Source organism: Cetorhinus maximus, chromosome 21, assembly GCF_964194155.1.
Source record: "Cetorhinus maximus chromosome 21, sCetMax3.hap1.1, whole genome shotgun sequence".
NCBI lineage: Eukaryota > Metazoa > Chordata > Chondrichthyes > Lamniformes > Cetorhinidae > Cetorhinus > Cetorhinus maximus.
Genome location: NC_135899.1, coordinates 11,179,674 through 11,192,988, shown reverse-complemented (window position 1 = coordinate 11,192,988; position 13,315 = coordinate 11,179,674). Strand labels below are relative to the sequence as shown.

General features: G+C 45.1%; 1 protein-coding gene across 7 annotated transcripts in view; it reads right to left on the bottom strand.

Annotated features, from left to right (window-relative positions):
* LOC144695650 (histone-lysine N-methyltransferase EHMT2-like) overlaps positions 1 to 13,315 on the bottom strand; it is an 83,102-nt gene that overhangs the window by 36,170 nt on the left and 33,617 nt on the right. For 6 of the 7 annotated variants that reach the window (XM_078566565.1, XM_078566562.1, XM_078566568.1 and 3 more), the window contains 5 exons: positions 12,940 to 13,044; positions 11,943 to 12,088; positions 4,353 to 4,496; positions 1,702 to 1,928; positions 21 to 203 (listed from right to left, as the gene is read on the bottom strand). In XM_078566565.1, the coding sequence (XP_078422691.1) occupies positions 21 to 203; positions 1,702 to 1,928; positions 4,353 to 4,496; positions 11,943 to 12,088; positions 12,940 to 13,044 (805 nt within the window). The remainder of the gene's footprint in view (positions 1 to 20; positions 204 to 1,701; positions 1,929 to 4,352; positions 4,497 to 11,942; positions 12,089 to 12,939; positions 13,045 to 13,315) is intronic. The other variant, XM_078566569.1, reaches the window with a different exon arrangement.

Sequence of the window (13,315 nt, the reverse complement as noted above, 5' to 3'; positions counted from 1 at the left end):
CTCCCACTGGACCCACTCACCTTTCCGTTTGCTGGAGAACCAGCCCTTTCTCCAGGGCCTCTCTACCTGGTCCGGGTGGAAGTCCGACAGCTGACAGAGTCTTTCCACAAGGCAGGGCGATCGAGGGGCCCGAGCTGTCGATACTGTCCGCCGGGGGTTCCAGACTCGATTTCTTTGCTTCTCCATTCCCGCTCATTCTGGCGCTTTGGGATAAAAGGGCATTAAGAAAGCTCTCAGTGGGAAGGTGGCAGCTCCAGCTAGTCTCGAGCGAGGGCCTGTCGGAGTCCGGCTCCAATACTGCGTACTCCTTCACTCTATTACATAGGAACAGGAGCAGGCATTTCGAGCCTGCTCTGCCATTCTATAATATCGTGGCCGATCTGGTTGTGGTCTCAACTCCCCGTTTCTGCCTGCTCCCCTTAACCCTGGACTCCCTTGATTAAATTCAAGGACCCAGGTTCCACTGCTTTCTGGGGAAGAAAATTCCACAGACTAACCACCCGCCCTGAGAGGGAAAAAAATTTCCTTAAAAGGGAGGCCACTTATTCTTAAACTGTGTCTCCTGGTTCTAGTCTTTCCCATAAGGGTTCACTTTCTCTCAGCATTCACCCTGTCAACTCTCCTCAGGATCTCGGTGTTTCACTAAAATTACCTCTCATTCTTATTCTTCTAAACTCAAACGGGTATAGGCCCAACCTGTTCAACCTTTCTGCATAATAAGTTATCGGGGTAGGTGGGATGCAGATTTTAGGTTACTATCAGATCAGCCATGAGCTTATTAAATGCAGATCAGGCGTGAGGGGCTGAATGGCCTACTGCTGCTCCTTGTTTGTATGTACGTATGTATGTAAGATAAGCCCTTCATTCCAGGTATTAGTCAAGTGAACCTTCTCTGCACTGCTTCTAAGGTAATTATATCCTTTTTCAAATAAGGAGATAAATACTGTACGCAGTATTCCAAATGCGGTCTCACCAAGGCCCTGCACAGCGGCAGTAAAACTTCCCTACTCTTATATTCCATTCCTCTTGCAGCAAGCACCAGAAACAATCTTAATGAAACAATTCAAACAATTCCAATCATATCTTGTCCATTAATACATCAATGGCAATTTGCATTTATATAGCACCTTTAGCTTAGTAAAATGCCCTAAAGCGCTTTACTGGAACGTTATCAAATACAATTTGACACCAGACCAGACATGGAGACATTAGGACAGGCAGCCAAAAACTTGGTCAAAAAGATAAATTAAAAAGAGTGTGCTAGATATCAAGAGAGCAAGATCGAGAGGAGATGCAAAGATCTAGGGAGGAAATTCCGACGTTTTGAAGCTGAAGGCATGGTTGCCATTGGTAGAGTGGTTAAAACCAGGGGTGCACAAGGGACAAGGATTGGAGGAGGTTACAGAAATAGGAAGGGGCAAGACCACAGAGGGATTTGAAAACACGGCTGAGAGAATTTTGTAATTAATGCATTGCTGGACTGGGGCCCAGAGAAGGTCAGCAAGCAGAACAGGACTTGGTGCGAGCTTGGACACGGGCAGCAAAGTTTTGGACAACCTCAGTTACAGAGGGTAGACTGTGAGGGTGCCAAGAGGTAATGGGTGAACAGCACTTGATGAAAGTTAGTGTGCGTGTGGCTCCCTTATACACGGGCGTCTCATGATCCCGAACTTCATGTCCAGTAACCTTACTCCTGCTCACCTGGCGTGTGTGGTGTCTGCTCTGCCGTTCATCAGGTGTTCCTGGCTGGGAGGTGCTGGTACCGGCACCATGCTGGACGTATCTGCTTTAGCCACGGTGATCTCCTGGGCCTCCGAGGCGTCCTCCCCACAGTGCGGGCAGAAGATCATCCCATTGAGCTGGGAGACGCAGCTCTTGTGAAAGCGATGAGTGATCCTGAAGTCTGGATGACACTCCAGGAATGATCCCTGCGAATAATTCCAAAACAAGCCTCACACACGTCATGCAAACAACACTCCCAATCGCTCAGGTTGAGTACAAAGGAAAGGCGCATATAAATCAAGATGCGTAAGGAATAAATCCTAATGGTGCATCGCACAAAAGACTCCACATTACCGGAAAGGAGAAATAAAATAATTAGCGCAACATACGCAAAGATGTCACATGCAAAGATGAAGTTTGTAAGATTATTACATTTTGGGGCTGTCTCTTTAATTTAGGGCAAGGAATGAAGAGGGTCATATGAGCTGTTCTTAATTCTGCCCGACAACAAGCTTGGGTGGCTTGGTTGTTAAAGGTTAAAAGGAGGCCCAGGTTGTTTTACTGAGAAGAAGGTGCAAAATATTTATGCATATTCACAACTATAAAAAGTGACCAGAGCAGCTGTGCTGATGGTGGATAGGCTGTCAGTCTCCAAGTCTCACAATGACGTGTTAGGAATGTCAGGTTTTTAAAAGGTTATACTTTAAACTGCCTTTTTAATTCCAAGATAGAACGATATTGGGGAACTAAAGGATAACTGATTAGTATTTCTCTCTGGAAACAAGCCCATGTGATTTACGTTGCCATGGAGATGGGCTTTGAGAGGAGAACAGGCCACAGAAAGCCATGTTAGGATTAGGTTACAGGTTCTCCCAAAATCTCACTAACTTCACAGGCAGGTCACGCTGTAAGAATCTGAGAGAGAGAGAAAAAGTAGAGAGGTAGTAACTGCAAGTTTCCATTCACCATGCAGATTGTGGGTGGGAGCTTGCACTCAGATTGAAGAGACCAAGTTTGTGAGCTTTAAATGAGATTGAAAGATTTGTCTAGCTTTGGCTAAAGGGAAGAAATTCCAATACGTCCCTCACCAGGCCGTTTCTGGGATTAGCTGATACCCGGCTGGGAAAGGAAACGAAAGGAAGCAAGTCTGCTGGAGCTAAGAATCACCTTGGACTAGTTCCTGAAGAATGAAGCGTCCACTTAAGGGACAGAGTAAAGTATAATCGTGGAGGGTGATTTTTGATCGTTTTAGAAATAAGTGGGAAACTCTTCTGTAGTTTAGGGTTTAAGTTGCCTAATGAAATATTGTTTAGTCAACGTTGCTTTTAGTTTGTTACAGTAAAAGTCTTTAAACTTGAAATCTTGTCATGTGATCCTTTCAATTAGTCACTGGATGTTTGAATTTCTTTTTAAAAGGTTATCGGTCTCCACGGAGATTGTAACAAAGAGCGAATGAAATAGGAACAGAGCATAAAGCCTCTCTAAGACTGCTCCATCATTCAAGAAGATCGTGGCTGATCTTCTACCTCAATTCCACATTCCTGTCCTATCCCCCAACTCCTTCATGTACAAAAGGCTCTCCATCTCTCGGTCTTGAATATATTCAACGACACAGCATCCACAGCCCTCTGGGGTAGAGAATCGCAAAGATTTACAACCCCCTGGGTGAAAAAACGTCTCATCTTAGTCCCAAATGGTCTACAGCAACCCCCCTTCCCGCCCCCCCACCCCACTTTAACCCGCCATCCCTTTACTTTCTTCTAGCTCATCTTTGTAAGGGGAAAGAAAAGGGTCTTGACAAAGTGAATCAAAATAAAGTGTTTTCACTGGACGGAGGGTCGGTGACTGGAGAACGCAGTTTTAAAGTAACTGGTGAAGGAGCTGTGGAGAAGCTCTTTAACATAGCAGGTTATGTTGATCTGGAATGCGCTACCTGCATGAGTGGTGGAAGCGGATGTAATACTGACTTTCAAGAGGGAATTGGATAAATACTTGTAAAGGAAATAAGGTTGCAGGGCTGCGGCTGGAAAGTGCAGGACTGAGGTGAATGGGACAGCACTTTCAAAAAGCTGGCAAAGGCGTGTTGGGCCGAAGGGCCTACTTCAAAGCTGTATTCACCGACAATTTCATTTCTAAAAGTGAATCACTTCATGTTGTTAAGGGTATCAGCAAGTTACAATATAGATCCTATTTACAGATTTCTAGCTTCGAAACGTTTAAAATAATTCTGTGGAAATATGGTATAGCTGGTTAGAAATGCTGTCAATTTAGTCACAAATTTGCAAATTCTTGGATTTCATTACAATATTTTAATTGGGATCTCTCAAAGGTGTCCCTCATCCAGTTTGGCTAAATAAGTGCAAAATATTGCTGATGCTAGAAATCTGAAATGAAAACAGAACATGCTGGAAAAACTCAGCAAGTCTGGGAGCATCTGTGGGGATAGAAACAGAGTTAATGTTTCGAGTCCATGTGGCTATTCCTCACAGCTCTGAAGAAGTCATACAGATTAGAAACATTAACTCTGTTTCTCTCCCCAAAGATGCGGCTAGACCTGCTGAATTCTTCCAGCGTTTTGTGTTTTTCTTGGCTAAATAAATGTTCTTTGATGCAGGGGTTTGGGGACTTACCGCTGTACAGAAGTAGCCACAGCCTGGACAGCAGTGGTGTTTCACCATTCGAGCCCTGTGTACTTCACACAGGACCATCAGTGGTACACGGCTGGAGGGTCTCATGGTCTCACATTTGGTGATGCTGTTACTGCAGCCACTCAGCTGGGGAGAAAACAACAACAAACAGCAAATCCTGTCATTCCCTGTTATAAACAAACAGCAAATCCTCTCATTCCCTGTTATAATAAACAGCAAATCCTGTCATTCCCTGTTATAAACTAACAGCAAATCCTGTCATTCCCTGTTATAAACTAACAGCAAATCCTGTCATTCCCTGTTATAAACAAACAGCATATCCTGTCATTCCCTGTTATAAACAAACAGTAAATCCTCTCATTCCCTGTTATAATAAACAGCAAATCCTCTCATTCCCTGTTATAAACCAACAGCAAATCCTGTCATTCCCTGTTATAAACTAACAGCAAATCCTGTCATTCCCTGTAATAACAAACAGCAAATCCTGTCATTCCCTGTTAGAATAAACAGCAAATCCTGTCATTCCCTGTTAGAATAAACAGCAAATCCTGTCATTCCCTGTTATAAACCAACAGCAAATCCTGTCATTCCCTGTTATAAACAAACAGCAAATCCGCTCATTCCCTGTTATAAACTAACAGCAAATCCTGTCATTCCCTGTTATAAACAAACAGCAAATCTTGTCATTCCCTGTTATAATAAACAGCAAATCCTCTCATTCCCTGTTATAAACCAACAGCAAATCCTGTCATTCCCTGTTACAAACCAACAGAAATCCTGTCATTCCCTGTTATAAACAAACAGCAAATCCTCTCATTCCCTGTTATAATAAACAGCAAATCCTCTCATTCCCTGTTATAAACCAACAGCAAATCCTGTCATTCCCTGTTATAAACTAACAGCAAATCCTGTCATTCCCTGTAATAACAAACAGCAAATCCTATCATTCCCTGTAATAAACAAACAGCAAATCCGCTCATTCCCTGTTATAAACTAACAGCAAATCCGCTCATTCCCTGTTATAAACCAACAGCAAATCCTGTCATTCCCTGTTATAAACAAACAGCAAATCCACTCATTCCCTGTTATAAACTAACAGCAAATCCTGTCATTCCCTGTTATAAACAAACAGCAAATCCTGTCATTCCCTGTTATAAACAAACAGCAAATCCTGTCATTCCCTGTTATAAACAAACAGCAAATCCTGTCATTCCCTGTTATAAACAAACAGCAAATCCTGTCATTCCCTGTTATAAACAAACAGCAAATCCTGTCATTCCCTGCTATAATAACAGCAAATCCTATCATTCCCTGTTATAATAAACAGCAAATCCTGTCATTCCCTGTTATAAACAAACAGCAAATCCTGTCATTCTCTGTTTTAAACCAACAGCAAATCCTGTCATTCCCTGTTATAATAAACAGCAAATCCTATCATTCCCTGTTATAAACCAACAGCAAATTCTGTCATTCCCTGTTATAATAAACAGCAAATCCTGTCATTCCCTGTTATAATAAACAGTATATACTGTCATTCCCATTCCTCTGCTCCCCTAACTCTCCGATCGAAATCCAACATACTAATCCCCTAACCCTTCCATCGAACTAATGCCCTAAATCTCTCATTGAAATTCATCCCTGTCGTTCAATAATTCTCCCACATTCTAAGTTGCCCTCCAAGCCCCACATTATCCTGTCTTGGAACTATATCGCCAGCCCTTCCCAGCCACTGCATCAAAATCCTGGAACTCCTTTCCCAGCAGCACTGTTGGTGTACCTGCACAGGTTCAAGGAGGTAGCTCACCACCACCTTCTCATGGACAATTAGGGATGGGCGATAAAAGCTGGCCTTGCCAGCGAAGCCCACATCCCATGAAGAAATTTTAAAAAACTACTTTTTTGCTTCTGCTACCTTAACTGGGGATTTTGACTCTTTGGCTCTCTTTTGAGTTAAGAAATTATCCATAAGATTTGAATATAATGTTTGCTAATGTTAACTCCACTGCACAAATTTCCTGATTTACTTTGAAGTAATAACATTGGTTCATCTTACCTGTGCCACTTAATACACAATCACTAGTAAATCTATACCAGTTAAGTTACCCTGAGCTCAGTTCAAAATAGTGCTGAACTGGTTAGCGTAACAGTGTCACATAACACTAAGTTTAATGTGGTACTGCAAACAAGGTTACCTTGCCATTCTTTTGGAATCTTATTTAGCCCCTTTGGAATATAAACTTAAAGACGTATTGAGGGAGCGGTTACCTCTTTTTGGCATTTTTCACCTTGCCAGTTTCTTGGGTTACGAACATACACACAAACATACAAATTAGGAGCAGGAGTAGGCCACTCAGCCCCTTAAGCCTACTCCACCATTCAATAAGATCATGGCTGATCTGATTGTAACCTCAACTCCGCATTCCCACCTACCCCCGATAACCTTTCACCCCCTTGCTGATCAAGAATCAATTTAGCTCTGCCTTACATATATTCAAAGACTCTGCTTCCACCACCTTTTGAGGAAGGGAGTTTCAAAGACTCACGATCCTCAGAGAAAAAAATTTCTCCTCATCTCTGTCTTAAATCAGCGGCCCCTTATTTTTAAACAGTGACCCCTCGTTCTAGATTCTCCCACAAGAGGAAATATTCTCTTCACATGTGCCTTGGTTTCAATCAAGTAACCTCTCACTCTTCTAAACTCCAGTGGATACAAGCCTAGCCTGTCTAACCTTTCCTCATAAGACAACCCATCCATTCCAGGTATTAGTCGAGTAAACCTTCTCTGAGCTGCTTCTAATGCATTTACATCCTTCCTTAAATAAGGAGATCAGTACTGTACACAATACTCCAGATGTGGTCTCATCAATGCCCTACATAACTGAAGCATAACCTCCCTTCTTCTGTAATCAATTCCCCTCGCAATAAAGAATAACATTCTATTAGCTTTCCTAATTACTTGCTGGACCTGCAAACTAACCTTTTGTGATTCATGCAGGAAGGCACCCAGATCCCTCTGAATCTCAGAGCTCTGCAATCTCTCACCATTTATATAACATGCTTTTTTTATTCTTCTTGCCAAAATGGAGTTTCACATTTTTCCACATTATACTCCATTTGTCAGATCTTTGCCCACTCACTTAACCTATCTGTATTTCTTTGTTGACTCCTTGTGTCCTCTTCACATTTTTTTTATTTTCCTACCTAGCTTTGTACCATCAGCAAATTTAGCAATGATACCTTCAGTCCCTTCATCCAAGTTATTTATATAAATTATAGAAAGCTGAGGCGCCAGCACTGATCCCTGTGGCACACCACTCATTACATTTTGCTAACCAGAATAAACCCTTTTATGCCTACCCTCTGTTACCCGTTATCCAGCCAATCTTCTATCCATGCCATGAGCTTTTATTTTTCCCAATAACCTTTGCTGTGGCACCTTATCAAATGTTTTCTAGAAATCTAAGTACAGTACATCCACCGGTTCCCCTTTATCCACAGCATATGTTACTTCTTAGGATTGCCCGACATCTCAACTCACCTCCAGAGCTCAAAGTAGTCATTCTCCCAGCCTTACAATGATGCCTCTCCAAATGAAGCCCATCAAGAGGAGGCCCCAACAGGCATGTCTGACTAGGCAAGTAGCATTCTCACCTGAGTCAGAAGGTCATGGGTTCTAGCCCCGCTCCAGAGGCCTGCCCATGTAATCCAGGCTGACACTGCTAGCACAGTGCAGAGGGAGCACTGCACTGTTGGAGACCAACACAGAGGAGTTCTCCCCGGTGTCCCGACCAATATTTCTCCCCTCAACCAACATCACTGAAAGCAGATTATATCTGGTCGTTCTGACGCGACTGCATGCAAATTGGCTGCTGTGTTTCCTACATTATAACAGCAATCACACTTCAAACCGTACTTTGTTGGATGCACTGCAACCAGACAACACGAGACAGTGAGAGGTACTATATAGATGCAGGTTTTCCAATTATTTCAAATGGAAGCTCTTCTCTTTGGGACAGGTCTCACTGGCTCCTGGGGCTGAGTGACGGTGCTGATCACCTTGACTCTGACTGTTAATCTCACCACTGTTGATTCGTGAGGACCTTCCCCTGACATCAGAGAGATTTCAAGCCACCACAGCAGGAGTAGCAAACAAGCCTTTTTAATATGGGCTGCCTTGTTGCGGATATCACCCACGTGTGCAGTTGCTCCGTTAGAACACAGGAGCTGCTACAGCCCATTCAGCCCCACGATTCTGTTCGGTCATCCAGTTAGATCGTGGCTGACCTGTACCTCAATTCCATTTATCCACCTTGGCTCCACATCCCTCGACAGGCTGACCCAACAAAAATCTATCCATCTTTTCTTTGGAGATTTCAATTAACCTAGCATCCACAGCCTTTTAGAAACAAATGTGGAAGCAAATGGGCATATTAGTGAGAGGCAGCATGGTTTTGTGAAGGGGAGGCCGTGTCTCACTAACTTGATTGAGTTTTTCGAGGAAGTGACAAAGATGATCGACGATAGAAGGGCAGTGGATGTTAGCTACATGGATTTCAGTAAGGCCTTTGACAAGGTCCCTCATGGCAGACTGGTACAGAAGGTAAAGTCACATGGGATCAGAGGTGAGCTGGCAAGATGGATACAGAATTGGCTTGGTCATAGAAGACAGAGGGTATCAGTGGAAGGGTGCTTTTCTGAATGGAGAGCTGTGACTAGTGGTGTTCCGCAGGGATCAGTGCTGGGACCTTTGCTGTTTGTAGTATACGTAAATGATTTGGAGGAAAATGTAACTGGGCTAATTAGTAAGTTTGCAGACGACACTAAGGTTGGAGGAGTTGCAGATAGCGAAGAGGATTGTCAAAGGATACAACGGGATATAGATCGGTTGGAGACTTGGGCGGAGGAGTGGCAGATGGAGTTTAATCCGGACAAATGCGAGGTAATGCATCTTGGAAGGTCTAATACAGGCAGGAATTATACAGTAAATGGCAGGACCCTTAAGTGCATCGACGGGCAGAGGGATCTGGGTGTACAGGTCCACAGGTACTGTACCTGTGGGAAGTTGTGCTGCAGCTGTATAGAACCTTGGTTAGGCCACACTTGGAATATTGCGTGCAATTCTGGTTGCCACATTACCAGAAGGATATGGAGGCATTGGAGAGGGTGCAGAGGAGGTTTACCAGGGTGCTGCCTGGTCTGGATGTTATTAGCTATGAGGAGAGGTTGGAGAAACTCGGATTGTTCTCACTAGAGCGATGGAGATTGAGGGGCGACTTGATAGAAGTTTACAAAATTATGAGTGGCATGGACAGAGTAGATAGTCAGAAGCTTTTTCCCAAAGAGTCAATTACTAGGGGACATAGATTTAAGGTGAGAGGAGAAAACTTTAGAGGAAATGTGTGGGTCAAGTTTTTTACGCAGAGGGTAGTGAGTGTCTGGAATTCGCTGCCAGAGGAGGTGGTGGAAGCAGGTACGATAGTGGTGTTTAAGAGGCAGCTTGACAAATACATGAATAGGATGGGAATAGAGGGATACGGACCCCGGAAGTGCAAAATGTTTTAGTTTGACAAGCAATATGATCGGCACAGGCTTGGAGGGCCGAAGGGCCTGTTCCTGTGCTGTACTTTTACTTTGTTCTTTAGAGGAAGCGCGTTTCAAATTTTCAGCACACTATCTGGAAAAAGTGCTTCCTGATTTACGTGGAAACATACAGAGAAACTAGGGGCAGGAGTAGGCCATTTGGCCCTTCGAGCCTGCTCCACCATTCATTATGATCATGGCTGATCATCCAACTCAATAGCCTGCTCCCGCTTTCTCCCCATACCCTTTGATCCCTTTCACCCCAAGAGCTATATCTAACTCCTTCTTGAAAACACACAATGTTTTGGTCTTAACTACTTTCTGTGGTAGCGAATTCCACAGGCTCACCACTCTCTGGGTGAAGAAATTTCTCCTCATCTTAGTCCTAAATGGTCTACCCCATATCCTCAGACTGTGACCCCTGGTTCTGGACTCCCCCACCATCGGGAACATCCTTCCTGCATCTACCCTGTCTAGTCCTGTTAGAATTTTATAGGTTTCTATGAGATCCCCCCTCATTCTTCTGAACTCCAGCAAATATAATCTTAAAAACGATTCAATCTCTCCTCATATGTCAGTCCCGCCATCCCAGGAATCAGTCTCGTAGACCTTCGCTGCACTCCTTCTACAGCAAGAGCATCCTTCCTCAGGTAAGGAGTCCAAAACTGCACACAATATTCCAAGTGTGGTCTCACCAAGGCCCTATATAATTGCAGCAAGACATCCCTGCTCCTGTACTTGAATCCTCTCGCTATGAAGGCCAACATACCATTTGCCTTCTTTACCAACTGCTGCACCTGCATGCTTACCTTCAGCGACTGGTGTACAAGGACACCAGGTTGCGTTGCACATTCCCCTCTCTCAATTTATAACCATTCAGATATTAATCTGCCTTCCTGTTTTTGATACCAAAGTGGATAACCTCACATTTATCAACATTATACTGCAACTGCCATGCATTTGCCCACTCATTCAGCTTGTCCAAATAACACTGAAGCATCTCTGCTGCATCCTCACAGCTCACCCTCCCACCCAGCTTTGTGTCATCTGCAAATCTGGAGATATTACATTTAGTCCCCTCATCTAAATCATTAATATATATTGTGAATAACTGGGGTCCCAGCACCGATCCGTGTGGTACCCCATTAGTCACTGCCTGCCATTCAGAAAAAGACCTGTTTATTCCTACTCTTTGTTTCCTGTCTGCCAACCAGTTTTCTATCCATCTCAATACACTACCCCTAATTCCATGCGCTTTAACTTTACATGCTAATCTGTTATGTGGGACTTTTCGAAAGCCTTCTGAAAGTCCAAATAAACCACATCCACTGGTTCCCCCTCATCAACTCTAGTTACATTCTCAAAAAATTCCAGTAGATTTGTCAAGCATGATTTCCAAACTGTAAATGGCAGGATGTGACTAGTGGTGTCTGCAAGGACATGCCTTGGACCTTCAACTTTTCACTATATTTAGATGATTGCCATCATCCTGACTGTCCGCTGCACCCAAGTTCAGTATTGTCAGCAAATTTTGAAATTTTACCCTGTATTCCAATATCTGCATCATTTATATAGAACAAAAAATCAGTGGCCCTAGTGCTGACCCCTGGGGAACACCACTGTCTATCATCCACCAGTCTGAAAAATAACCATAAACCACGACTCTAACATAAAAGTAAAATACTACGAATGCTGGGAATCTGAAATTAAAACAGAAAGTGCTGGCAAAACTCAAAACAGTTAGACACATCTCTGGAGAGAGAAACAGAGTTCAAGGTTGGACTCCAATGTGACTCTCCTTCAGAACCATTCCCCGAGTAGGAGCATTACCCACCTCCTGTTACCCACTTACTAGTTAAACGCCAATAGGAGATTTTTTTGTAGGTGAGTTAGGTTCAGCCCAGAGGAATGGGGTGGAGAGATGATGTTTGCTTGTCCCATTCCACAGAGTGGGCGGGGCCAGCCCGTGCTAGCAATGCCTGTTGCTCTCACCTGTCCGTCTGTGCTTTCCGTCGCCATGCACTTGTTGTTGGAGAGCTCAGTAATACGATCAATCTTTGGCGCCTCCATTCGGCAACTGCACAGCGGCAACTCCTCAAATTTATCCGTCTCCATGGAGCTGGCATCATTGGATACTCCTGGAGGAGGGAGATAGAGAACTTATCCTCCTCCCAGTAAAGGAGTTTAAATTATAACATGGGGAGGAAAAACATCTGTAATTCATTCAGGGCAGGCAGAGGGGAGAGTAGTTGGGGGGGGGGGGGAGCGCAGAGGCGGGGAGGCAGAGGGGGGAGCGGGGAGGCAGAGGGAGGAGCGGGGAGGCAGAGGGAGGAGCGGAGAGGCAGAGGGGGGGTGCGGGGAGGCGGGTGGGGAGCGGAGAGGCAGAGGGGGGGTGCGGGGAGGCAGAGGGGGAAGGGGGAGGCAGACGGGGAGTGGGGAGGCAGATGGGGGGTGCGGGGAGGCAGACGGGGGTGCAGGGAGGCAGACGGGGAGTGGGGAGGCAGAGGGGGGTGCGGGGAGGCAGACGGGGAGTGGGGAGGCAGAGTGGGGGTGCGGGGAGGCGGGGGGGGTGCGGGGAGGCAGAAGGGGAAGGGGGAGGCAGCAGGGGTGTGCGGGGAGGCAGAGGTGGGGTGCGGGAAGGCAGACAGGGGTGCAGGGAAGCAGACAGGGGTACAGGGAGGCAGACGGGGGGTGCGGGGGTAATAGTTAAAAAAAACAGAGCAAGAACAGGGGAACAAGTTAATCCAGCAACCATGTGGAGCCCTGGATTCAGGGAGCCTCAGTATTCTGCTTCAACTTGCAAATATATACTTACAGCGCTTTTAGACATTGCCACCTGCTGGATTGTTGTTCAGGCCTGAAGATCAAAGGTCAGTGCACCCTCCCCTCCAACCGTCAACACACCCTGAAGATCAACAAGCTGACCACTGAAGCAAAGCGAATACAGGATGCCAACAGGTTTCAGATGGAGTGTGAATGGGGTACCTACCTGTAGGCTGCGGGGAAAGGCTGCTCTCATTGGGAAGCTCCAGAGACCCCAGGGGAACCTCTGTGTACTCGCTCTGCACCTGGTTCCCTCCTCCTGAATTCATCACTGCCCAAGAGCAAAGGAAACACAGAACAGAGTCTTCAGATAAAGGCACAAAGAACTCAACTTTACTGTCCTGGTCAAACACACATCCCAATTTTTTATTCATTCATCCAATGTGACCCGTCGCTGGCTGGGCTGGCATTTGCTGCCCATTCCTAAATGCCTTTGAGAAGGCTGTGGTGAGCTTCCTTTTTGAATAAACTGAGTAGCTTGCTAGGCCATTTCAAGGGGTAGTTAAAAGCCACACGTAGGCCAATTCAGGTAAGGATGGCAG